Source organism: Convolutriloba macropyga, chromosome 3 (genome assembly GCF_964194025.1).
Source record: "Convolutriloba macropyga chromosome 3, txConMacr16.3, whole genome shotgun sequence".
NCBI lineage: Eukaryota > Metazoa > Xenacoelomorpha > Acoela > Convolutidae > Convolutriloba > Convolutriloba macropyga.
In genome coordinates this window covers 24230493-24258446 of record NC_134470.1, presented here as the reverse complement: position 1 = coordinate 24258446, position 27954 = coordinate 24230493, and the positions used below count along the sequence as shown (strand labels likewise).

Sequence of the window (27954 nt, the reverse complement as noted above, 5' to 3'; positions counted from 1 at the left end):
TGACATACAAACTTAACTGACATATTTTACCCTATCCGGGTCAAAACAGTTTTAAAAGAGTAAAATATTAATTGTTTGTCTCTATTTTAGTGTAAATTGAACCTATTTTCCCCAAAAAATGATATAAATGACGCTATTTTTCAGTTTTGTAGCTTGCGTTTGCTTGTGTGCTATTGGTTGTTTAATAATTAAATTCGATTGGATGGAAAAATGTTTAGGTGTGAGTTTTTTTGCTCTGCTGCGCCCGTTATCAACTTAGGCCGGGCTTATGACAGATCGCATGGCACAGGATCAATTCATTTTTCCGGTCCCAACCGATAAAAGATTTAACAAATAAAAGGCGAGGATATATGTCTAAGACCTGTTTGCGCAATTATCCCCAATATAAAGTTATTGTGTGGCTGAACATTTGATTTTTTGAAATTTAATATCAATGTATACAGGCATACTATTCACCAGTTGATTCGGTTTGTCTGCCTCTAATTCAAAAGATTCTAAGCGATACTGTTATTGATTTCATTCATGTTTAATGCGTAAGGCTTTTTTATCGAAAATCCTAATCAGAGATCCTTCAATTCTGTTTTCTGATTTGAACTAGAGAATATGTTTTAGAAAAATGGTGGCGAAGGTATGCCCAGGTTGAGGTCATACTAACTAACATCTGTCCACCTAACCGAATGTCGAGTATTTGGAGCCTTTATTCTAGACTAGGCATAAATTTAGGCCATTTTAATACTTAGAAATAAAAACTGTTATTACCAATACATTTTCAGTCTAAATACAGAAAAACTCTGCATTGAGCATTCTGGTGGTGGTGCTAATTGACGCATATGAGCATGTTTGCTCTGTTTGCCCGATTCATTCTCTGTTCATTTCTAGCAGCTCTCTAATACTACAGCTTGGCCGTCACCAACGAACATCTGAAACGAAACTACCCAAGTGTCTTTAATTAGCGAATGTTCTCCTTTATGTCAGGATTTTTTAATCACAGAAACCGAGTTGCAGAAAGTTCAATTTAAGCTCGAAAAGCCCAGGTTCAGACCTCGACTAACAAAAAGACTTTAAAAGTCTAGTGGGGGGACAATATTGACTATAATTTCACGGTCCTTTTTTCACCGCAAAAAAAAAATTTTCACCGCAAAGCGCCAGCATCTTTTAGCGTTGAATGCGGTGAATTTTTGCGGTTTTTAGCGGTGAAAAAAGAAGCTGCCGTACACGGGTTCAAACCTCTCACCTCCTGAATGTCAGCATTTTTTTTCCACTGCGCCATCTGTCACTTACTTCTATTATATTTCCAGTGAATTTAACATAAGCGTTGAAATTAGCGCGGTGAAGATTTGCCATTTTAGCGGTGAAATTTTTTTTACCGCATTCTGCTGGTACCGCTGAAAAATATTTTTTTCAACGCATTCTGCTTGTAGAGGTGAAAAATTTTCTTTCATCGCTTAAGCGGTGAAGAAAAATTTTTCACCGCTTAATTTTTTTTTCTCAGCGCATTCATCGCATTGAACGCAAACCTTACACTTTTACACAAATTCACCGCAAATCTTACATCTTTTAGCGATTTTTAGCGTTGACACCTCGACCCGGGAGTCGAGCAAGGTCTTTTCATGGCTCCACCATTAGTCTCTTCATATTTCTGCTTTTTTTGCCAATTTGGAATATTTAAATTTTTCTTCTTCTGTACTTACAGAAGCAGCACCAGAGCAAGGCTGAACATCTTTGCACCAGAGCAGTTCAACCTAAGAAACAGTTAGAAAACTGCCAAAATTCTGTCAACTCATAAAATGAAGCATTATGGCAGCTGGACTATATTACCACATTTCATAGGTGAATATTCGAAAAAATGTTGGTGAAAAAGAAAAGAGTTTCGATTACTGGAGACAACAACAAAACTATATCTAAACAGTTAGAGAAAACAGAAGAAAGCAGCCTGAACACGCGTAATAAAGCGTACGCCAATAAGCATCAATAAATCATGTTTTCAAAAACAAAAGATTCCCGAAAACAAAAATTGGTAACTGAAAGCAAAAATTTTATCAAAAATAGACAAACAATCGACGCACAATCTGACGACGTTCCAAAGGAAACAGCAAAAACAGAAGAGATAGGCTTGTTAACGAGAGCTTCAGCTAAGAATCCGGAAAAAGCGACAACGATGCAACTGAAGTAAAATTTATTGACGTTGACGCGTCAGCCGATGATGATAAGATATAAATGGTCCACTGTGATAATAACATACTGAGAAAAAAAGATTTCGACAAAAGTAGTTTACTTCCTCCGACATAGTCCGACATTTCTCATAAATTTTATTGTCCTTTGCTGATATTTTTTGTCTTTCGGATCATTTACGGCATGAAAAAATCGCAATTTCGTCGTTAGTTTTTAAACTTCTTTTCATTATACCTTTTTCTTGCACCCGGGTTCAGGTTTGGTTTAAGAAAATTAAGATTAGAGAAAATTAAGAAAAATTAAGAGAGTTTGGTTTAAGATTAGCGGTGAAAAAAACTTTTTTCACCGCAAAGCGCCTGCATCTTTTAGAGTTGAATGCGGTGAATTTTTGCGGTTTTTAGAGGTGAACAGTTTTTTCACCGCATTCACCGTATTCTTATAAAGAATCTGCCGTACACGGGTTCGAACGTGTCACCTCCTGCATGCCAACAACTCCATAATCAACTGCGCCATCTGTCACTTACTTCAATGCTATTTCATGTGAATTTGAGATAAGCGTTGAAATTAGCGCGGTAAATATTTCTAAGATGTGAAATTTTAGCGGTGAAAAATTTTCTTTTTCGCCGCATTCTGCTGATAGCGGTGAAAATTTTTTTTCAACGCATTCTGCTGATAGTGCTGAAATTTTAGTTTACCGCATTCTGCTGGTAGCACTGAAAAATTTTCTTTCATCGCTAAAAGATGAAGAAATTTTTTTCACCGCTTAAAAGTTTTTATTCACCGCATTCATTGCATTGAACGCAAACCTTACACTTATATTCAAATTCACCGCGAATCTTACATCTTTTAGCGATTTTATGCGTTGACACCTCGACCCGGGCATTCAAACTGTATTTCTCCATTGGTGCATCATGGAATTACGAATTGAGATAACTATGCAACTTTGGAGCGAAATAAGCTATATAAAATATATACGATGCAGTGTGTTTCACTTTAATTAATTTCTTCTTGTATAATTTTCGGTGGAAGCTGTATTGTTACAAAATTGCCAGAAGTAAACAAATATTCATTCCTAAGCATAGAGCAACAGTTTTATGCAGAGGCTAGCTGTAGTTTCACACTATGTTCTACCAGATTTTCACAATAGTTTACAAATGGGGAAGCTTATTTCAATAGTTGGATGTGTAATAGCCCTTTTGCCTAAATTATCAGAAAACAATTTTTTGATATTACCTATCTCAAGAACGTTTTTTGCGCTTTCTCTGTTCTTTGGCTCCTCTTAAAACCCTCTTTTCCTAATTTTTGTCTCTCATAGTAAATTGGTATCTTAAAGGATACCAAATATTTGGTTGGGGGAAAAATTTCCATTTTGAGATTTTTGTCTAACATTATTTCTTCTTCGGACAGATCTAACTGGGAATCAGACTTCTGAGGTGACGTTTGAGACCTCGGGCAAACTTTCTGTGGTGACGCCTGGAACCAAAAAAATGCCAGGCGTTCTCGCTCGGGCGACGTCTGAAACGCTTGAAAAATTCTTTCTTTTTGATAACGGCTGCAACCAGCCAAAGAATTGTCCTCATTCTGGGGGGTGGGGACTTCGTAGAGATAATTGCTTTGCTGAGTGCAACTCCCTTAAGACTTGTTTTGATTTTTTTTAATGCTTGAGGGAAGGGGGGTGAATTGGTACTCTTTTCTTTGTTTTTGGGGGTGATGTAACCCTCTTTGTTTCAAAAAAATTCCAGTACAGAAGGTAAACACTGTTTTCTTCATCAGCTCTTAAACAATCTTAAACAGTGTAAACTATGTTAACCTAATCAGCGGCAGCTCTCCCAAATTATGTTATCAACATATTTTAGTTTGTCTGGTTTCCTCTTTTGATTGTTATACTTGTATAGTTGCGACTTCCTGGCAATTGTTATTCAGAAAAAGTGAATTCGATAGTTTTGCCGGGTTGCTTTGTGTTCTTCATCATCATCATCATAACTTCTTGTTTTGATTTCGCAATAACATTGGGAACATGCTGCTGGAAAAGGGCAGGGCGTTAAAAGTTGAATATCATCCTGATTCTCATCAGACCTGATTTATGTGTTATAAATTTGAATTCAGTTGGGGTTGTAACATCAATTGAATATCAAGATAGCTCCCGTTGCCTCAGACCAAAGCGGAAAAAAGCATTAAAAAACTACACAGAACGAAGGACTGGACGCACGGCCTAGCCGTAACCCGTTTTCACCTTGTCGACCCGTACTTTACCATCTTTTCCAGAGGACGTGTCCACAAATAATCCAGATGGCCAAATACCTCTCTGTGTCAGATCTTTCGGTACTCGGGCGATATCTCCTACTTTCAAGGGATGTTGATTGCTGTATGGTCATTTCCGTCTCTTTGTCGATGATGGCAAATACTCCTTTATCAAAAGCCAGCAAACGTGGTTCATCAAGTACTGCAGGTTTTTCCAGTTTTCGAAAATAGCTGGTTGTTGACGTCCAACTTTTCCAGAGGGCAGTGAACAGTACGGGATTTGAGTGAGGAATTGAAAGGCAGTCAGTGTATTATTGTTGTCGGGCTTTTGGTCTAAAATCTTAACGCAATTTTTTAGTCTTCAGAGGTGCCACAAAATATTTTCCGTATTTGCTGCAAAATAATTATGCATGACATCTGCGGCAAGTTAATCTACTAAAAGCAATAAAAAAGGTGTCAGTATTCAACTCGAATGCAAAAGGAGGCGAGTATAAATGTGTCCACAGAGTTTCTCAATTAGACTGTGTTTGTTTTCAATATGATGTAGGGTAAAAAAATCAGTCCTGTGTTGGCGAATAGAAACTTAGTCTCATTTGTTGGAAAACGAAATGAAGGAATTGGTGCCATTATGGGTTATATGTTCTGAATGTCGAAAGGACGGCACAAAATACAACAGTGCTTTATTGCAAGCAGTGTATTCTAATTCCGATGAAAAAAACGCTCTTCTACGAATGCCATAATGGGTTCTGTTGCTCAATGCGCACAAATATTGTGTACTTGTTCAAAATAAAGCCTCGTAAATTTGATTTTTGTATCCAAAATTTTTGCAAAAATAAGGCAGCCAATTATAATTAAAAGTTTATGATGGTCAAAAATTGGGTTCAAATGGCTCAAGTGGTTCAATGAAATAACTGTGCAACTTTTGAGCAAAATAAGCTATAAATATTATACACGATTCAATGTGTTTCACTTTAAATCATTTCTTCTTGTATAATTTTCGGGGAAGCTGTATTGTTACAGAAATGCCAGAAGTAAACAAATATTCATTCCTAAGCATAGATCAACAGTTTAATGCAAAGGGTAGCTGTAGTTTCATACTAAACTCTACCAGAGTTTCACAATAGTTTACAAATTGGGAAGCTTATTTCAATAGTTGGATGTGCAAAAGCCTCAGTTTTTTGCTTAAATTATCAGGAAACAATTTTTTGAAATTACCGATCTCAAGAACGTTTTTTGCGCTTTCTCCGTTCTTTGGCTGCTCTTAATACCCTCATTGCCTAATTTTTGTCTCTCATAGTAAATTGGTATCTTAAAAGATACCAAATCTTTGGTTGGGGGACAAATTTCCATTTTGAGATTTTTGTCTAAGATTATTTCTTTTTTGGACAGATCTAACTGGGAATCAGATTTCTGAGGTGACGTTTGAGATCTCGGGCAAACTTTCTGTGGTGACGCTTGGAACCAAAAAAATGTCAGGTCTTCTCTGTCGGGCGACGTCTGAAATTTAATCTCTTCTGTTGGAAACCTTAATTGGGTAGTGGCGCCATAATTGGTCATATACTCTGAATATCGAAAAGGCGGCACAAAACACAAGAGTACCTTATCACGAGAAGCGTCATTCTAAGTCCCATGAAAAAGTAACGCTAATCTACGGATGCCTTTATGGGTCCTGTTGCTCAATTAGCACAAAAAATTCGAGAATGTTTAAGATAGAGCCTTGTGAATTTTAAAGTTGTATCCAAAATTATCGCAAAAACAAGGCAGCCAGTAGAAATTAAAATAACATCCTGGTCAAAGATGAGGGTTCAAATGGCTCAATTTGCCTTTTGCGTCAAGCTCTCTTCCCTGTGTTAATGCACTGATTGTTGAAAAGATATTGTTATTCTGTAATGGTTTTAAAAAATGACTCTGAGAAAAAGAAAATAATGGTTTTGATATTTGTCTGAACGATGTTTTTTGTCTATTAAAATCACGATAAAGTCGCAAGGGTTAACATCAGCCTATTCCATGAAAAAAACAATTGAGATCTAAAATAGATTAAAATGATTTTTTTTCATTTGTAATTATGGCGCCAACGATTGAAACTTTTTGTGAATCGTTCCAGGAGCTCTCACTGTCTTGTAACAGATTTCGTCCTTACACCCATTTCTATTGAATTTTTGATGACCCCAGGCCACGCGTTCCGTGGATTGCAGAGTTAATATTTGTTGCCATATGGTTCAATTTTTCAATTTCATTGGCTTTTCATTTCTTCTAGTCGATTTGATTTCAGAACTTGTTTTTTGGTTGAGTTGATCCAATCTAAGACAACTTGGTTAATCGTCAACTGTCCAGAAAAAAATCTCTTATAAACATACTGTTGTTTAGAATTAATGTACGGAGGCGGCTACATGTTGCGGCTGCTTGAATTTCTAATTTTGTCACTAATTTTCCTAAATGGTGCAACTTTGTCTTTTTAAGAGAAAAAGACGTTTTAGGTCTACGCGCTTGTTCCTCAGTGCTAATGTAGGAAACTGCTGCCAATGTAACAATTCTAGCATCGACAAAAACATGAAGCTGGTCGTTAGCTTCCCAATTTGTTGAGGTGTTTCACCATCTGGGGATTTGGATATTGAACACAGCAAAATAACTTTTTAATGTCCTTAGCAAAGCGAGTTGTGGTTCTGGAAGAATTGGTTCATTCCCACTTTGACCTTGCTTCCAGACGTGCCTCAAAAACCTTTCTATTCAAATTATGAGTAAAAACAGTATAATGGATTAAAAACTGTTAATACTGAGCTGATCATTGGTGTTGAAAATTGGGCATTTGCACATTAAGTTAAACTGTTGTATTGTCCTCACAAGATAGCTGTCAGTTTTTTATTTCATTGACTTCTTTCCTTTCGCCTTGATCATGCTTTTCATTAAATGTTAGAACGTCAGGCTCTGATGAGACAAGTGCAAAACACCATTCTGCAGGCTGTTTTTCGTTTGTTGAACAGTTTCAATTGCTTGTTTTTTAGATGCAGAGGGATTAAATCTTCTATATAAAAAAGATTTTTTATGGCAGTATACAGCTTCAGAAAATTGATGTTTTTGTCATCTGTGCAAATTGCACAAAATGGAGAGCAATTTGCTCGAAAAATTGGTCTTTTCAACTGACATTGGCAGAATATTTCTTGATTTGGCAAAAGAAAGCGAAGCGCAAATTTGTCCTCATGCTTCATTGCTATGCGTAACAACATGCCTTTGATATCAGAAATAATGGCAGCCGGGTTTTCACGAATCCTACCTATCTGTTTAGCGCATGTGGTCAGATAAATAAAGTTGAATTGAGAGACCGTCATCAAAAATCAGCCGCAGTTTCTGTTAATTTTTGTACTTGTCCGGGTTTGTTCGCAATAACAACAGAATGATGCAGCAAATCACAAAAATTCTCTGTTTCAGGTTGTTGCATTTCAACTGATTTGAAATAACACTTTTAAAGAGCGTTGTTAATGAGACGCTTGTGAAAGTTTTTTAGTTTTCCAAGTGCCGCGAAGTATTTGTTTTTGAGTCCTACTTCTTTTGCAAGTTACTCAAATGTTGTACCTTTCACCATTGTAGCTGTCTGTTGTTTCTATGTTGTCAACAGCTTCTCCATTGTCAACATCAGGAATTATGGTGTTGTAGCGTTGGTTTCGATTTTCCAAAGTTGTACCAGTAGCTCGTCTAGGGTCTGTTCGCCAGTGCATTGCCGCGAAACATGTTATACGTAAAAAGTCGTTAGGTCTGATCTTTGTTTTGTTTCTTTAAAGTTCAGCACTTGTTAATATTCAGCGGATTTCCATCTAAGCTTGGTCTTTACGCCGAATTGCCGGTTTCTCGAAACAGGGAGTGCTATACCTGTTTGTTATTTGGAACTTTTTATCCATGTTTCAGTGGGTGCCACTGTCAATGGTTGTGCAACTTTTTGCGGTTGCATCTTGTGTTCAGTGTCAAGATACTGATGACTGGTTGGTTCTCGAACTTCACAGAGAACTTTTTAATCGTGTCAAGAGGGAAATTGATTTGTCTTCCTGGGTTGATCGGGGCGTACGTATCGAACATTTTATTTCCGTGTGAAAATGAGATTGGAAATGGCTGAATGCGTTGAAATTACTCTTTGGGAGTAAAATTTAAGTGATTCACAATGAAATTTTGACTAGAAGTTTTTTTAAATTAGTGTTGAATTTTATTCTGGTTTCTGGTTTTAAAAAAATGTCCTTAGCAAGTTTTTTGAGATTTCGATTAGTTTCCTCTGTTGTTGGTCATTTCTAGTTCAGATTAACAATTGACTGAGTGGTTTTCTGGATGAAAGTTATATAAACCGATCAAGTTGCTTTTAGAGAAAGCAGCTGACGGACGTTTGATGATTTTCTGTGTTTGTAAAGCATTGTGTGGTGGTATCCATTGCATGTTTGGCAGCGCTTTTTGTCTTTTGTTTTTTTGCTCAAACAATTCGAGCAATAATTTCTTTGGTTAACAAAACCAATTTGCTGGCCTATGTGCTTTTGTGATAATCGGACAAGTAGCAAGTACATGACATTTTTCGCAAGAGCTGTTTTGTTGATGTATGTTGGTGAGGGATAAAAAAACGTTAGAGCTCCAATTGCAGTCACCGATGTGTTTCTGCTTGATATGTGCGACTGATTTTTGTTTGCCTTTGTTGGAGAAAAAAAACAGAGTTCTTGATAAGTGAAGCTTTTGTTACTGTTTTTGTTCAATTCCATCGAAATAACAAAGTTCTTTATGAAGAAAATTTTGATGGGAATTTTTTCGATACTTCTTTTTGTACACTTATGCTGAGACTTTACTTTATCTGCGGAGGTAAACTAAAGACGCAGATCTCTGTTTTGATGTTACAATGCTTTTTTTCCATTGAGGGGGAAGTTATGCAGACTTTTCTCCTTAGATTTTCAGATGAGTTGAACGCTGTAGGTCTGCTGTATATCCCAGTTAATGGAAAGCTTGCACTAAAGGTCTCAAAAACACAGGAAAAACTACATAGTTTTGCTTTTCATAGTCAATGGTTGACTTTCTGTTTCAATCTTTTTATGAGGGCTTTTACTATTATAGTAGAATAACGGAAGAATGACAATAATTCATTCAAAGTTGTGCAACAGTCAGCATTGCCACACAAACAGGCTTGGATAACCTCTTTTGCTTTTCCAGTAACGGCGTTTTGAAAATAGATAATTCGATGTGTGTCAATAATACTTGTGTTGTTGTGTACGAGGCAGAAAAGAATTGTTTACCGTTCGTTGTACTTTATTGGGAAATCATTAAAATTTTGTATAGTAAGTGGTGGTAATTTTTTTGAATGTATAGTTAATGCATTTTTGGAGAGATGGTGCCTGGTTCGAGCTAATAGGGAAAACGTCGAGTTCAGTTGGAAGTCCATAGGACCTTTCATGTAAATTTGATTGTGCTCCCTTGCATAATTTGCGTGAAAGTGTTGCACGAATTGCTTTAAATTGGGTGCTTCTGCCAAATACTTTTTGATTGGAGACGCAATTGGACCACTTTTAACATGGGAATAATCACGGATTTTGACCTTGACGGGATTCGGCAAGAAATTTTTGATCTTGACGGGATTCGTCAAGCAAAAAATTTGATATTTGTTAGTTCAAACTAATAGGGACCCATTTCAGTAATAATAACCATGAGTTAATCCCGAACAAATTAGTGAAAACAATAAAAAAAACCCAGGATACTATAACCATTGATAAGACCACAACCAACGACCATGACTAAAACGTCAACTCACGAATTCAGCTGCATTTCTCTAAAGCAATAAAAAAATCCTTCATGTTCGCTTCTGTAAAAACTCTTCTTTCAAACTTGTTCTTTAAAACTTAATTTGATTCAATTCTGTATTATTCGCTCAAAAGTTCTAGTTTGCATTTTAAATAGAAAACACTTTCACTTTGAATTTTTTTTTCAGCTTACACGCGAGAAATAAAGTGCTTAGAAAACCCCCCAATCGAAACCGTGTCGGCATAAATAGCACAGATAATTCACTTTCACTGGCAACAGAGATTTAAAATCAAATAAATATTTCGATTAATGTAACAAATTTTTGGTAGGAATATAAACAAAAAAAAACGCTTTAGTTCGAAAAACTCTGAAATCTAAATAAGAGTTGGAAAACAGCAAGATTTGGGATAAAAAATCAGAATTCACATCAGCTATTCCTTGTTCTCGCATAAGTTACTAGTTCCAAATTTATGCGAATATCAGTTTCCCAAAAGAACCCGTAGTGAGAATTTACTCGAGTGAGAGCTGAATATTAATTGTTTGTGGGGGAAACAATTTAGAGTGGGGAAAGGGTACAACATGTCAAGTGAGTAGAATTAACAAATATACGCAAACTTTGTTATTGTTGATAACTTATAGTGCCCAACATTCTGGTCGTTTTGTTAGTTATTACCAGAAAAATAGTGCGATAATAGTTGTAGTTGTGAGTTGTTGAGTATATGGAAAACGAAAACAACAAAAATCATAAACTGCAGCATAATTGTGCTGTAAACGAAAATGAAATTTGTTAACTGATCAGACATCAGTGAAACGGAATCATAACAGAAAGCTAATGCACATAGTTTCTTCCTTAAGTAATAATAGCAAAATAATAGAGAAAAAGAATTTTAGAAGAAAAAAAATGGAGTTTAGTTGAAAGTAGTTTAAAATTTATAACAACCTTGGTGGGACAGTCATCAATAATAAGACTGTATATTCAAATTCTTTGAGATTAAAAAAAAATAAAACATAAAGTTTTTAGATACTGAATTATTTCAAATAATATATTTTTTTTTACGAAAAAAAGGACCGAACGGATTTTTTTGACGATCAACTCACTAAATATCTTAGAGAAACTGGTCTTTTAAACAACGAAAAGGTCTTAGGAAGCGTATATTTCAAGAAAGAAAACGTAAAATGGTAACACGCTGGACTTCAAGAATGCTATTACAGGAAGCGTTCACCGGCTCAATCAAGTTGGAGAGCTACGTGGAGCACTTTGACTTCATAGCGGAAAAACAAAAGTGGGAAAAAAAGAAGGAGATCTAGCCCGCCAAATTGATGAACGGCCACATTGCTTTGCTCATAGGCTTAAAAAATTTCCCTGGAGTTCTATCGCACCTTACCGCAAGCTACAACAGAAAACTATGACGAGTGCGTTAAATTTTTTCACGAACACTAGAGCAAAAAGTCGGTCGTTTTCCGGGGGCTGTTAGCTTGCAGCTTACGGAAGCCAGGAGAAAAACTGACAGATTTTCTTTGAGATTTAAAGCAGTCGGTTTTGAAGGCTTATCCAAAGGAGTCCAAGATATTATTGATTATCTGGTTTTGAGAGGATTTCTAGAACAATTGAACCATAGGCAGGTGAAGTTCAATCTTGGGAAGCAAATCGCCGACAAGGATATGAAAATAGAAACGGTTTTGTAACAACCATTGCATCTGAAAGCTGTTACCCCAATAGAAGAGGAAGAGCAGGCACCAATGGTTGCGATTATATGTCTTATATGTTAATAATAACCATGAGTTCATCCCGAACAAATTAGTGAAAACAATAAAAACAACCCAGAATAATATAACCATTGATAAGACCACAACCAACGACCATGAATAAAACGTCAACTCATGAATTCAGCTGCATTTTTCTAAAGCAATAAAAAAATCCTTCATGTTCGCTTCTGTAAAAACTCTTCTTTCAAACTTGTTCTTTAAAACTTAATTTGATTCAATTCTGTATTATTCGCCCAAAAGTTCTAGTTTGCATTTTAAATAGAAAACACTTTCACTTTGAATTTTTTTTCAGCTTACACGCGAGAAGTAAAGTGCTTAGGAAACCCCCCAATCGAAACCGTGTCGGCATAAATAGCACAGATAATTCACTTTCACTGGCAACAGAGATTTAAAATCAAATAAATGTTTCGATTAATGTAACAAATTTTTGGTAGGAATATAAACAAAAAAAAACGCTTTAGTTCGAAAAACTCTGAAATCTAATTAAGAGTTGGAAAACAGCAAGATTTGGGATAAAAAATCAGAATTCACATCAGCTATTCCTTGTTCTCGCATAAGTTACTAGTTTCAAATTTATGCGAATATCAGTTTCCCAAAAGAACCCGTAGTGAGAATTTACTCGTGTGAGAGCTGAATTTTAATTGTTTGTGGGGGAAACAATTTAGAGTGGGGAAAGGGTACAACATGTCAAGTGAGTAGAATTAACAAATATACGCAAACTTTGTTATTGTTGATAACTTATAGTGCCCAACATTCTGGTCGTTTTGTTAGTTATTACCAGAAAAATAGTGCGATAATAGTTGTAGTTGTGAGTTGTTGAGTATATGGAAAACGAAAACAACAAAAATCATAAACTGCAGCATAATTGTGCTGTAAACGAAAATGAAATTTGTTAACTGATCAGACATCAGTGAAACGGAATCATAACAGAAAGTTAATGCACATAGTTTCTTCCTTAAGTAATTATAGCAAAAAAATAGAGAAAAAGAATTCTAAAAGAAAAAGAAAATGGAGTTCAGTTGAAAGTAGTTTAAAAATTATAACAACCTTGGTGGGACAGTCATCAATAAAAAGACTGTATATTCAAATTCTTTGAGATTAAAAAACAAATAAAACATAAAGTTTTTAGATACTGAATTATTCCAAATAATATAATTTTTTTTACAAAAAAAAGAACCGAACGGATTTTATTGACGATCAACTCACTAAATTTCTTAGAGAAATTAGTCTTTTAAACAACGAATATGTCTTAGAAAGCGTATATTTCAAGAAAGAAAACGCTAAAATGGTAACACGCTGGAATTCAAGAATGCTATTACAGGAAGCGTTCACCGGCTTAATCGAGTTGGAGAGCTACGTGAAGCACTTTGACTTCATAGTGGAAAAACAAAATTGGGAAAAAAAGAAGGAGATCTAGCCCACCAAATTGATGAACGGCCACATTGCTTTGCTCTTAGGCTTAAAAAATTTCCCTGGAGTTCTATCGCACCTTACCGCAAGCTACAACAGAAAACTATGACGAGTGCGTTAAATTTTTTCACGAACACTAGAGCAAAAAGTCGGTCGTTTTCCGGGGGCTGTTAGCTTGCAGCTTACGGAAGCCAGGACAAAAACTGACAGATTTTCTTTGAGATTTAAAGCAGTCGGTTTTGAAGGCTTATCCAAAGGAGTCCAAGATATTATTGATTATCTGGTTTTGAGAGGATTCCTAGAACAATTGAACCATAGGCAGGTGAAGTTCCATCTTGGGAAGCAAATCGCCGACAAGGATATGAAAATGGAAAAAGTTTTGTAACAACCATTGCATCTGAAAGCTGTTACCCCAATAGAAGTGGAAGAGCAAGCACCAATTATATGACGGGATGAAACAAAAGATTTAGTGGATGCCGTCACCAGGCTTGTGAAACAACTGTCAGTAAATGACAAAGGGCATGAAAATTGTTGGTAACAACTGAGGGAACGAATTAATTCTCGGAGACTGTGGGATGACGACAGAAGAGACAGAGGACAACAAAATAGCGGATTCAACGATAAGCGGAGCTTTCCAATGCCAGGAACTAGCCACAGAGAGAGAGAGAGAGAGATCTTCCGGAAAAGATAAACTCTCTACGAGAAGCGGTGGACAAGAAGTACACATATCGAGGAATTGTCGAAATTGTTTCCTATGTGAAAGTTCCCATTACTTGAAACGAAACTGCTCTTTCAAAAAGAAAACCACCGAGAACTGTAATGTCATTAGAGTTTTTTCGACAAATACAATTAAATGCCCAAAAACTGAAATCATACTTCATCGGAAATGATGCTTTCGGCTAATAGACAGTGGACGTAGTATATCGCTTTTGAGTTGGTCCATATACCACAAACTAGGAAAACCTTGAAGTGTCCAAAGATATACAAAACGAGTGTCAACAGCCAATAACACAGCTGTAAAAATATGGGGAAGAGTAACGCCGTTGGTACAGTTACATCCAGAAGAACTTGTAATAACGGCAGACGACGTTGTAGAGAGTCTGCTGGGAATTAATTTTCTGAAAACAAAAAAAAAGTGTTTCGAACGTGCACTAAGAGAAGTTATATAACAGTCAGTTAAAAATTTCAAAACTGCTTACCACAGAGAAAACGCAAGGTGTTCAGATTTTTGCAAAAGCGGAAGAACCCTTACATACTAAAACACATGTCTGATGAGAATTATATTAGGTGATGACAACGGAGAAAAAAATTTCGTGGGCGGAAGGATTTGTAGAAGCAATTGAAGATTTTGAATTGAAGTTTAGCTTTCTTTTAGCCGCCAGTATGATGTCAATGGAAGATGGTTCTAGTTCGGTGAAAGTCTTGAATCTGAAGTACGCATCAGGAACCATGTAAAAAATCACAAAATAGTAAGCTATCTCGATTATTGGAAACATTTGCAATGGAAACCTCTCAAATTTGGTAGGACAAAACCTGAATGGCCAGCAGAAAGAGGACGTAAAGGAATATATCAGGAGACATCAACAAGTTTTCAACTGAAACTCGAATGACTTAGGATATTGTGACAAAATAAAACCACCAAAACAAACTCAAAAATGTTGCACAGCCGTTCAAAAGAAGTTATTTCACCATGAATTTTGATGAAATTAGAAGCAACGATAAAAATTGTCGAAGATCTAGAGGATGCAAAGCTATGAGAACCGACCCATTCGTATTGGGCAATACCATCAATATTGGCGAAAATAATTGGCTAATAGACAGGAATTGTTGCCTTTTCAATATGGATTTGACATATCGATATCGGGATATTTTCATATGGCGCTGGATGAAGATTCGCTAAACGTGACAGCTTTCGTAATTCCAATCGGAATATACTATTGGACGGGAAGAGATTATAATGCCGCTGTTCATGTCGAGACTCTCCTATGAAGCGGTTTTAGAATTCCTGGAGAACACAATTACCTTCTGTAGATCCTTTCAGGAGCATCTCAATCGTCCAGATCAAATACTTGAACAAATTAAAGACGCTGGTTTGAAACTAAAGGGCTCAACAATTACAATTTTTTAGGACAAAAATCATTTCCTGGGACACAATGTATCAAATAAAAGCGAAGAAGTGGATCCGGAGAAAATAGCGGCAGTCAGTAAAACCAAAAGCCCACGAATCACGAAAAACAAGAATTCAGAGCTGTTTTAGGACTATATGGTTTTACAGAAGATTCATGCTATTTTTGGAAAATCAGCAGACCGCTTTGTAAGCAATAAAACAGAAAAGAACGTTTTTCTTCGATGAAAGAGTGTGAATCATCAGTTGAACAACTAAAACAAGCACTATAGAAGGCAGCAATTCTGGGTTACCCGAATGACACGGACCCCTATAGGTTTACCAACGACGCCAGTCTGTTTGGTATTGAGGCTAATATTTCCCAAAGACAACAATTGGGTGAAATTGTAATTGCATATACATGCAAAACGCTCAGCAAAAGTCTACGAAACTACTCTTCGACCAAACGACAACTTTTTTCACTTAAAACTTCGACAATAAACTTCCGTGACAAAAGTTTTTATTTGCTATCAACCATATGGCCCTAACGTTTATTTATTTTTAAGGAAACAGACGTATTATTGGCCAGAGGGATAGAAAAACTGGGACAGTTTGATTTTGAAATCAAACACGAAGCTGGAAAAAAGATTCCTCACACAACTTGTCTGTCAAGAGTACCACAGACTGATGAAGAAGTCAAAGGTTGCGATAAACTGAACCAAGTGAAGACGAATGACGAAATTATCTGGTCCATTGGACAAGGAAAATCTGTAGAACAACAAGTTGAACATCAGAAAGATGCAGCTGAACTTATCATACTGAGAAAGGGGTTTGAGAGCGGGAAACTCTCTTAAAAGAAACACATGCCAGGAACTTCCAGGGCAATGTGGAAACCTTGGACTGATTTCAGAAACTTACAAAAAAAACAATATAAATATGAGAAACAAAAGTTTTGACGCTTTTAACAATATAACTCAAATAGTTATTCAAAAATCACTTTTAAAAGAAATTTTATGTTTTCTTCATGAAAATTGACTTTTTGGTATGGCTCAGACTTTTGGGTTCTTCATCGGGTTCGAGAACTATTCTGCTGGCCTGGTATAAGCAAAGATGATCACGGGTGGTTAATTTTTTGCGAAGTATGGTGATTTCAGAAACATATACAAGTATGCTGATTTACAAGAAACATACACAGACTGACAACTTGGAAACCAAGTTATCTGTCTGTGTATGTGTTTCTGTTGTGGTGACTTCTTTTGACAGCTAACTTCGCAAGCACTTAACCGCTCGTGAACGTTTTCTCATCCAGGGCCGAAAAAATAGTTCTCGAACCCGATCAAATGTTTTAGCCATACCAAAAAGTCCGTAAAGTCCATAAAGGAAAGACAGAATTTCACTTCAAACTGATCTTTGAAAAAATTCTTTTTGTTATATTGTTAAATGCGTCAAAACGTTTTTTTTTCTCTTATTTAAACCCTTTTCTATTTGTAAGCCTATGAAATTAGTCAAACGTTTCTACACTTAGGGCGTCTCTTTTTCTCAAACCTGTTTCTGAGTATAATAAGTTCGGTTGCATTTTTCTGATGTTCAACTATTTGTTACACGAATTTCCCTAGTCCAATTGACCATATATTTTTGTCATTCGTGCTTATTTGGTCTGACAAGTTGCCTTTTTCATTATGGGACCTTTACCCGATTTTAGTGGAAACAATTACATTTTGTTATTTGGAGATTAGTTTACAAAATGGTATGAAGCAATTGTATTGAGCAACCAAGCTTTTTCAACGATAGCTAGCGCCTCTTTAAACATATGCATCTCAATAGTTGGTTGTCCACCAAACCTCCATTGTAACAAGAGCAATAACTTTATGTCAAATATTTTCAAGAACATGTTTCAAAGCGAAAATGAAAAGTTCACCTCAAATTTGAATGACACAGAAAAAAGAGAATTATCCCTGATGTGAATAATAGTCAAATTAACCCTAGTACTGGATTTCCCAATAAATCAGTCAAGGAAGAACCTTCTGAAACACCAGGGCAGTTCAAAAGAATCTATAACTACTAACATAAACAACAAGAACAGAAGATAAAAAATACCTCCGCCCAAATTAGCCACACAGCAGAAGCGGGATATCCTGGCGGAAACAACCGAAAGACGTGAAGGCGAAGAACTTCTAAACAAAAGCACGGCTTTTGCTTCGCAGAATGTTAGCGAACATCAATATCAAACAAGAGGTGGGTCGGGAATAAAAAGACCACGGAAATAGAAAGACTCATTGTTTTTCAAAGATAACGAATCAGCTTCTACACTTAGGGCGTTTCTTTTTCTCAAACCTGTTTCTGAGTATAATAAGTTCGGTTGCATTTTTCTGATGTTCAACTATTTGTTACACAAATTTCCCTAGTCCAATTGACCATATATTTTTGTCATTCGTGCTTATTTGGTCTGACAAGTTGCCTTTTTCATTATGGGACCTTTACCCGATTTTAGTGGAAGCAAATACATTTTGTTATTTGGAGCTTAGTTTACAAAATGGTATGAAGCAATTGTATTGAGCAACCAAGCTTTTTCAACGGTAGCTAGCGCCTCTTTAAACATATGCATCTCAATAGTTGGTTGTCCACCAAACCTCCATTGTGACAAGAGCAATAACTTTATTTCAAATATTTTCAAGAACATGTTTCAAAACGAAAATGAAAAGTTCACTTCAAATTTGAATGACACAGAAAAAAGAGAATTATCCCTGATGTGAATAATAGTCAAATTAACCCTAGTACTGGATTTCCCAATAAGTCAGTCAAGGAGGAACCTTCTGAAACACCAGGGCAGTTCAAAAGAATCTATAACTACTAACATAAACAACAAGAACAGAAGATGAAAAATACCTCCGCCCAAATTAGCCACACAGCAGAAGCGGGATATCCTGGCGGAAACAACCGAAAGACGTGAAGGCGAAGAACTTCTAAACAAAAGCACGGCTTTTACTTCGCAGAATGTTAGCGAACATCAATATCAAACAAGAGGTGGGTCGGGAATAAAAAGACCACGGAAATAGAAAGACTCATTGTTTTTCAAAGATAACGAATCAGTTTCTACACTTAGGGCGTTTCTTTTTCTCAAACCTGTTTCTGAGTGTAATAAGTTCGGTTGCATTTTTCTGATGTTCAACTATTTCTTACACAAATTTCCCTAGTCCAATTGACCATATATTTTTGTCATTCGTGCTTATTTGGTCTGACAAGTTGCCTTTTTCATTATGGGACCTTTACCCGATTTTAGTGGAAGCAAATACATTTTGTTATTTGGAGATTAGTTTACAAAATGGTCTGAAGCAATTGTATTGAGCAACCAAGCTTTTGCAACGGTAGCTAGCGCCTCTTTAAACATATGCATCTCAATAGTTGGTTGTCTACCAAACCTCCATTGTGACAAGAATGTCAAATATTTTCAAGAACATGTTTCAAAAGCTGTATATTAACAGAACATCAACAACAGCTTATCATCCTCAAGAAAAACGCAATGATAGAACGTACTAATCCCACAATTGAAGGGAGTGCTGCAAACTTGTGGTTGAAGATCACAACACATGGAGCAATTATCTAACAAGGCAAAGAGTGAATCAAAAATACAACAAAATGACTCTAGGGAGGACAACGAAAATGAAAAGTTCACTTCAAATTTGAATGACACAGAAAAAATAGAATTATCCCTGATGTGAATAATAGTCAAATTAACCCTAGTACTGGATTTCCCAATAAGTCAGTCAAGGAGGAACCTTCTGAAACACCAGGGCAGTTCAAAAGAATCTATAACTACTAACATAAACAACAAGAACAGAAGATAAAAAATACCTCCGCCCAAATTAGCCACACAGCAGATGCGGGATATCCTGGCGGAAACAACCGAAAGACGTGAAGGCGAAGAACTTCTAAACAAAAGCACGGCTTTTACTTCGCAGAATGTTAGCGAACATCAATATCAAACAAGAGGTGGGTCGGGAATAAAAAGACCACGGAAATAGAAAGACTCATTGTTTTTCAAAGATAACGAATCAGAGGACGAGTTCGATAAGGGCGCATTTTTTAGAAAGGTTTAACGACAAAATGAAGAAGGCATAAAATACACATGGGATCGCGCAGCTGAACGGGAAACTTCTCCAACTGGTTAAAATTTTAGGTTTTTCACAATCCTTAGAGATAGTGAAGTTTGACTTTAGAGTAAATTCTGCAGTTGCAAAGTTTCGCCATGTCTGCACGGACCAAATGCGAAACGTAAGATCTCAAGGACAAGCAGGTAAACCAAGGAGGACCAATCGTCTCTGAGAAAAGCAAGAGTAAATTAAAATACTGCATGTACAGAGCCGCATGTACATTAACTGCAATGGAAAAAAGGTTGGTATGACGATGCAACATAACTCAACGAGAAAACACAAATAGTTCCAACGTTTTACTCTTTAAAAGAATCAGTCTGCAAATAAACTATAGTAGGGAAACAGAGTGTGGTTACAGGGACTCGGTGACTTTCACATCAGTGTTCATAAAGAAATAAAATGCTTAAGCGGATGGATATTGGCGGAAACGGCTCAAAATTTGTTCAGAGTGTATCCAAACAATTCATGGGAGGCGGAGACGAGAAGGGAGTGGACTATGTTTAACCCGTGGACTGGATCGATCCAAAAGGTGAAAACCCTAAAAGTAACATAGTTATGAATGCTGAAATCTTCATAGAAACCTTGTTCATTGAAACTAAGGAAACAACTGAAGGCACTTGTTTATATATCAAAGACCCTCTGAAGCAAGAGCAAACTTTGTTATATAAAGGAGATAATTTGAATTAGATTCAACAAAATGTATATACAAAGATACAAAACAACACATGCACACAATTGTTCAGTTTTCAAACTCGATAACAGCAAAGATAGTCAACGCTGGAAACAATAAATACTTGACCAGCAAAATAGACGGAAAAAGAAAATTAGCAGTTCAGGTAAAAAAACAAGACTAAACAGGTAGACGATTTCTAATTTTCTGAAAAAATAAAACCACAAAAACTTATATTACACAAATGAAACCTTGAGGATTAGAGAACGTGTTTTTTTAACAACTGATATATCTGAGTCAGATCTCAGGGATACGAAGCTAGGTCAACTCTTTTTATGGAATTTTCGAGATATGTTCGAAAATTTGAAAAAATTAGAGCTAATAAACTGTGACATCGATAAATTGGAGAGAGGAGTGATTCTAAATACACCAATAAAAGTAAACTTAGACCAAGTTGTCTTGATTCAACAAAACCATCTGGGATTGCACGCGAGAAGAAGGGGAGGAGTACTTTTTGTTCATAAGTGCACTAAAATTGTCGTCTGTGTTATAGAAAATTCGTTTTGTACCAAGGAAGTGCCAGTTAATTTGTCCTCTGACAACAATTCAGAAAGAAAAAGATTTATAGACCCTACATCTAAATTGTTCTATAGATTTTTTATTTTGACGAATTGCAACCTCTTGTACCCTAACGCAATTGAGTTGCATAATGGCGACAATTAGAACTGATTGATAGGGCAAGGGGTTTATATGAACATGAGAGTTTATAGTATTACAACATGGATTTCAGATACGGGCACCAGTGGCACGAACTTTAAATTTTTATTTACCTTGGTAGTACAGTGAAAAAAGTCTGGCATGTGGCCAAGGAAGTAACAATAAGTTTGATGACTATTTTAATCGCTGAAAAATCATTATTTGTTTTATGTGTGTGTTCCTATCAATCGATATGCTGCTATGCAGTGGCACCAATCCTGTTCTTCCACGGCAACCCATCAATCCAATGGGAGACTTACGATATTTTCATTATCTCAAACAAAGTATTAGGGAACAAAATATGACAATAACAAGGACCACAGTTGAACTAAGTGACGGTGACACAATTGTTGTAGTTTTAAAAGCAATAGAAAAATCAAATCTGTCCCCGAACTAGCCAAAACTGATATTGCTACAATGGATTAATTGTATATTGTAATACGTAGAAATGGCAGAACCAAAAGTTGGCAACAACTGCTATTTTCTAGCCGAGCTTCACGAAGTGAAGCCAATCGTCAGGCATCAGGTCTATCGAATTGTCGGAATGAAGTAAAAAAAATATATGTGGTACCATTGATACAGCTTCAGCCCCCCAGTTACTTGGGCAGAGCTCCAAGCAGTGTGATGAAGCTGAATGAGCTGCATGGGAAAATTGAAGAGCAGCTTAGCAAGATAGGCGACAGCTAAAGAGGAGCTTGGGCAGTTAAATCTGGAAGGTCAAAAGTTGCATGAGAAAATTCTAAGGAGAAAAAGGTTACTAGTTAACGCTGGGAATCAGTGGGAGTCCTGAAGGAGGCAGGTTGAAATATTGAACATGGTGTGGGAAGAGAGTAAAAACCAAGCATAAAGCAAAACAATTGAATATGTTGCTCTGGTAGATGAGCGGAAGTGTTTTGCTCGGGAGCTGAATAATGACTAGGAAGATATCAGAAAACTTAAAAGTAGAGTGAAAACGGAACAGACGTAAGGGAAGATCATCCACAGGAAGCTGGAAGCAATGAATGCACAGAGCAATTTCAGTCGTCTCCAGATCTGCAAGAGCTTCTGTTCATGCCTCAGGGGGCAACATCAACCACAATTCTGAAGCACCTTAAACTATTATCGTTGTTGTATCGTTCGGAAAAGGGCGGCCAGGAGCAACTTTTAAAATATTATGTTATGGCTTAAAAAATTATGGAGGACGAGAAAACCCCATAAATTTTTGAAAAATACGGAATGGAAAAAGCAAAAACTATCTGAGCTCAAATATGGACTCATAAAAAAGCTTCTGAGTGAGTGGTAGACTCATTTTTTAAGGGGCAGGCAGTGTAGTAAACCCTAAGAACAGAACGAATGACTTTCTTGTGAATTACACTATACAGACAATTTTCCCAATTTTCACAATTAATAAAAGAAACAGAAACAGATTGTAATCAAGAGTAAACCGGATTTTAACAGAACAAAAGGAAAAAAATCATAAATTTCGATGGAAACCATCACGGAATTTGCCCTTGACGGGATAGGAGGATTGCTTCTTCTTGACGGGATTTGTCAAGCAGGCAAACCTGTTATCTGTTTGCTTAACTAACAGGGATCCATTTGGGTAAGAATAACCATCAGAAAATCCCAAACCAATAATGGGAAATGGTAAGAAAGAACCCATAATAAATTAACCTTTTATATTACCCAAAACCAACTACCATAATTAAAACTTCAACTCCTTAATTCATCTGCCTTTCTGTTAAGCAAGAAAACTTTATCACATTTGCTTCCGTAGCAACTCTTCTTATATTGATTCTTGAAAGCTTAAACTGATTCAACTCTGTAACATTTGCTCAATATATATTATTTTTTGTCAGCTTACACTCGAAAAGTAAAATGCCTAGAAAACCCCCCAATCGAAACCGTACCAGCATAAAGTGCATGAATATTATAGCAAGAGGCGTCAAAGTGACCGAAGTGAGTTGGTTGACCAAAGTCCTGCCTTAAGAAAAGAAATTCCGACTTCTTTATCAGAACCGCGTTCCTGTTAATGTAACGTCAAGAGCAGTCGGAAAACAAATGCATGAAATATCTAAGAAAGATCGTGCGTCTGACACGTGCGTCCGCGAGGTACAAATAATACGCACCAACTAAACTTGGAGGATAGAAACGAATGTTTGTAAGGAAAGATCGAAAGTTTGTTTATATGCGGCTATTGTAGCAAAAAAAATTTAGCAAAATTATGAAATTAACGCTGCATTCGGAACGCTATACCCCCACCCACAAGACGACGTGCCATAGTTTGGTGATTTACTATGTAATGGCACGTGCTCTGTAATTGGGGCTTGCATAACGTACTGGGGGGCACAAAGGGAAAGGATTCAAAAATTGTCAAACAAGTTTACCATGTGTTCAAAAACTGGCGTTTTCACCTTCAGTTTACGCTTTGCCAGCATTTTCAGTACGTTAAGTACTGAGAAATGAAGAATCTATATTTAGATTATACAAAGGGGATCATTTCGGATCTCAGCAATGATAAATTTTACAAACACGAATTGAAATTAAACGAGTAAATACAAGATTACGCGTCCCCAGGATTATTAAGAACACGTTGCTAAGTTATTAGATTTCAAGGAATGCTTTCAACAAAACGATATCAAAAAAGTACTGCCAAGGGAAATTTTCTGCGGTCAGCGAAAATAAAATAATACTATTTTTTTAAATGCAACAGAAAAAGCTCTGAACTCAACCTTGCCAGGTTAATATCGGCATGTTATGAGCCAAGTAACAAGGAACTCGGATGAATTTTCTACAAACCTTGAGCAAAAAGTGCAAAGATAACAAATTTATTGCCATTCTTGGTAATTAGCTATCCTAAACCATCATTTTGTTGCTAGAATACGAGAATTGATAAATAAGGCTATTTTTCATGAGCCATTCTAGTCGGAACACAGAAAGAAAAAAAATTGTCAAAAGAACTTAGGCATTGTAAAATATTTGGCAATTTTCACAGAAATTGTGAAAAAAAATGTCTTCAAAAAACTATTTTTTGTTAAACGCAACAACATAATTAAATGGGCGGGCAAAAACTTTGCTTGACATGTAAGACACAACCAGAGTCAGTGGGGACAAAAATGGTCAAAATCCAACGGTCACAAAAATGGTCACAACTCCCTTCAGAAATAACTTTTGTTCCGCTAAAAAGTTTCATAAACCATCCGCCAAATCGGACAAGGTTTTATCAGCTGCGAAGACAACTACAATTGGTGTAAAAGTTATCACTGCGCATACCAGAATACCTTCATACACAAATGAGACCTGGACGAACAATTAGGGACCATGAATGGAGACCAAATATTAACTATTTAAAAACTTAAAATTGGGAACGGAGGAGTTGGTTATGATATTGTAGTTGGTGTATGCGTGCTTGCGTAATAGATATATTGGAGGATATAATATAGTACACCGATGACAAGTAATGTTGGAACAATAAACTTCAATGAAAAACAGAGAGAAAGTCGTTGCACTCCAAAAGACCAGTTGGATTGTTAGGATCTTTTCTGCTAGCGCCCCCCCAGCCTTATATAGCTGATAAATTTGCACCCCCCAAAATCTAAGTTTTCGCGAATTGTAAGAGCGATATTTGCAATTCATTGAAGCAAGTTTCTAGGTAGATTGAAGGCACTTTTAGAATAGTTTCCTTTAAAAAGTTTTAAAAATCCAAGCTCTTATTGTAGCCGATAACACCAAAAATGATCTAATACAGAAATTTTATTGATGCTTACGTTATATGCAACAAATTTTACTTGAATACGTACTACTTTCAAACCATAGCTGTGCTAGCTTTTAGTAAATGCATATTGCTCATATATGTTCACGTATAAGATTACTTAGCTTTAACAATATGTTTACACATTTATAAACGGGGGGTGCCTAACTAAGCGGGGGGGGGGGGGGGGGGCGCTAGCAGAAAAGATCCGATTGTTAATTGGAGCTCACGACAGCTTAATTTCCACAAATGTGTGACTGTTTTGAGGAAACATTTCATTTATTATTTAAATTTTGACCCGACTCGGTCAACCCCCCCCCCCCCCCCCCTCCCCCTCCCCGAACATGCCATTGCCCACCCTGCTCCTGTCGATTTTAACCCCCTTCTCATCTAGCTTTCGCAACCCTACCCCCACCGCTTGACCCCCCCCCCCCCCCCAACGCTTGCCCCCACCCTAAAAACTCCGGTCCACCCATAATGCTACTAGCATCGCTAAGCTCAAGGTGGCTACTACCGAAGCCAACCGCTCGCCAGTCGTTTGAGAGCAATTCGCCCGACGTTAGTCGGTCATGTTTACTCTGTTTAATGAAATTGTCGTTGTATCTTGTTGATCCGTATTTTCTGTTTGTTGCACGTAGCTAAATTCGGTGATAATTTAGATTGCATCATGTGAATAGTTTGATGACGGGGTTCTTCTGAAAGTTTGAAATGACATTAGGAATAAATCGACAGCAGATATACGATAAACTTGTGCAGATCGCCGAAGATTTGAAAAATGAGCGAAACTCGTCACCGCAGTCAAGAACTGAATTGTCTGAAGGAGATGGATTTAATGTCGAGTGGAGTTGTAGAGCTGAGCTGATGGTTTTGATAGCCAGCCAATTGACAGATGAAAACCTGGAACAGCTGCTGAACTCTGTTACTACTCCAGTGTCGATACCACAATCATCTTGCTGCATTCTCCTTCAAAAGTAAGTAATACTATTAATAATTGTCTATTCGAAATGTGTTTTAGAGCAATCCATTGCGGGCCTATAATTCTTTGCAAACCAGCAGTAGGCGGTATTTGGAATATTTAATATACTACCTGCTGCAGTGTTCTTCGTTTCATTTCATTCAAATTTCAAATTCCAGCTCGTTCTATTAATACCCTAGACATACGTAGACGTTTAATTGCTCTCAAACGAAGTCTGTAGCAATTATATTAGTCATGTCGGTCTTATGCAATTTTTTTGCTTGACCAATTTTTTGTCTGACGCATTTGACTTTTCGTCCTCAAAAACGGGATAAACAGATAGCGCCCAGTGGGCATTAAGTGATCTTAGAGCCCTTCAGCTAACTAGTCTCCAAGTATGCGATTCACAGAATCTCTTTTGGAGACTTATACTTATGGTGCGAAGCGCAGTTCTTAGAGATTGACCCCCCCCCCTCCCTGTTGGCACCCCATCAGCCCCCCGGTGACCCCCTCCCACGCTGCGCTTACTTACGCCCCTTCAATTAAGCTAAAGCTAGCCTCACTAAACCGTGCCTAGCTACTATGTTATGTTTTTAATTGCTCTCGAACGAAGTATGAAGCAATTAATGTAAACGTGTTGGTCTTTTTTACGACTCGAATAGGAGTATTGGTACTACACAGGAGTATTAGTTTCACAATCCAAAAATTTGGATCGTATTGATGCGCTGTCGTTTTACTCTTAGTAGTGGTGAAACTATTGTTTCAATCGGTGACTTCCATATTAGAGGACGAGTTTTAGAGGAAGTCAACTGTCGCACGTGAAAAGAAAAGAGGTCAATATGCTAAACGAAAACTAAAAGCAGAGAGAGAATTTATAGTGGCTTTTGTTATTCATTATTCTTAGATAGAGAAAAGTATGTGTGAAAAATTTTTGATGACGTGCGGATTTTGCAAAGCGTTTCTTGTTTATGATCAGCTTTATCAATTAAAGGTGTGTCGTAATAAACTAAATTAGTATTAGTGGACTTGGAAGCGTTTTTGATCATCTGGCAAAAGTTAAGGCGCATTTTTGCGCTATTTTTGCCCTCTTGGACCCTTTTTGTAGCAGTTTTTTAATCTTCCTCCTCCATTTTTAAAACCGTCTGGGGATTTTTCGGGTGTACTGTGTTTTGTTGTAGGGGTTTAGGTGATCTTTTGGTTTTATAGATAATAGTTTTAAGCTGTGTTAGTTAAAAGAACAGGGTGATTTTAATCAAATTTTTGTCTTTTGGTTTCTTAATGTTTTGCGTATTTCTTCTGAATAAGGCTTTTGGCCTTTAGTTTGTGTTGTTCACTATTTAATCCAGAGCTAATATAAAAGTATTGCCACAAAGACTTGACAGTTCAAGGTTATTTATCGCAGTTTTCACTGACATGAATTATTTAAATTGGTAAGTTCTGTCCGCTTTTTGTAGTTTTTTGTTTAGTGTTTCCGTGACTGGCATTGGATAGTCCACTGATCGAACAGAAGAATCGAGAATGTTTCAAGAATAGTTGTCGGGAGTTAGTGTTTACGATTTTTGTATTCTTTTTCCTTTCCTCAGATTTTGCTATATGTGCGATATTTTTGTACGATATTTTTGATATATGTACGATATTTTTGATATATGTACGATATGCTATTTTTTAAATTGAGATGGTAAACAGTCCATGAATGAGAACTATATGCATTGCCAGTTCTTTTGCCAGTGAAGTAATTTCTTCAGATGTTTTTCCAGATAATATTTTTGGCCTATCTCGTGTCATTTTTTATCTGTTATTGTTGCAAAATGATTTTTATATATAATTAGTGGGCTTATTTTCTTCATTGATTTGCTGTCTGTCTTGCTAAGAAATTGTCTTCTTTGAGAGGGTTCCGGACTCTTCGGGTGAGGTTTTTTTTAATTGTTTTATTTTTTTCATTTGTTGTCAATGAGAATTCAAGTTAGAGTGGTGGTTTCAGTCACACTGGAATATTAAAGAGCGCAATGGTTGTTGGTATGGAAACATTTTCAAATTCAAAGTACCTTTAAAGTAGAGTGAGATTGGGGTGTTTGACCTTTTTTTGTTTTTAAGAATTTCTTGTGCAGCAATTTGACTTGTTGAATTTCTTGTGCAGCAATTTGAAGTTTGTACCAATTATATTAGTCCTGTTGGTCTTTTAAATGCGATTTTTCGCTTGAGTGATTTTTCATCTGGCCCATTTGACTTTTTATCTGGTCC

The 27954-nt window shown here is 36.6% G+C and overlaps 1 protein-coding gene across 1 annotated transcript in view; it reads left to right on the top strand.

Moving 5' to 3' along the window:
• Window positions 1–27954, top strand: part of LOC142336089 (mothers against decapentaplegic homolog 1-like) — a 536849-nt gene that overhangs the window by 463792 nt on the left and 45103 nt on the right. The window contains exon 2 of the mRNA XM_075384613.1: window positions 25419–25729. Coding sequence (XP_075240728.1) covers window positions 25467–25729 — 263 coding nt within the window. The 5' untranslated portion in view covers window positions 25419–25466. The remainder of the gene's footprint in view (window positions 1–25418; window positions 25730–27954) is intronic.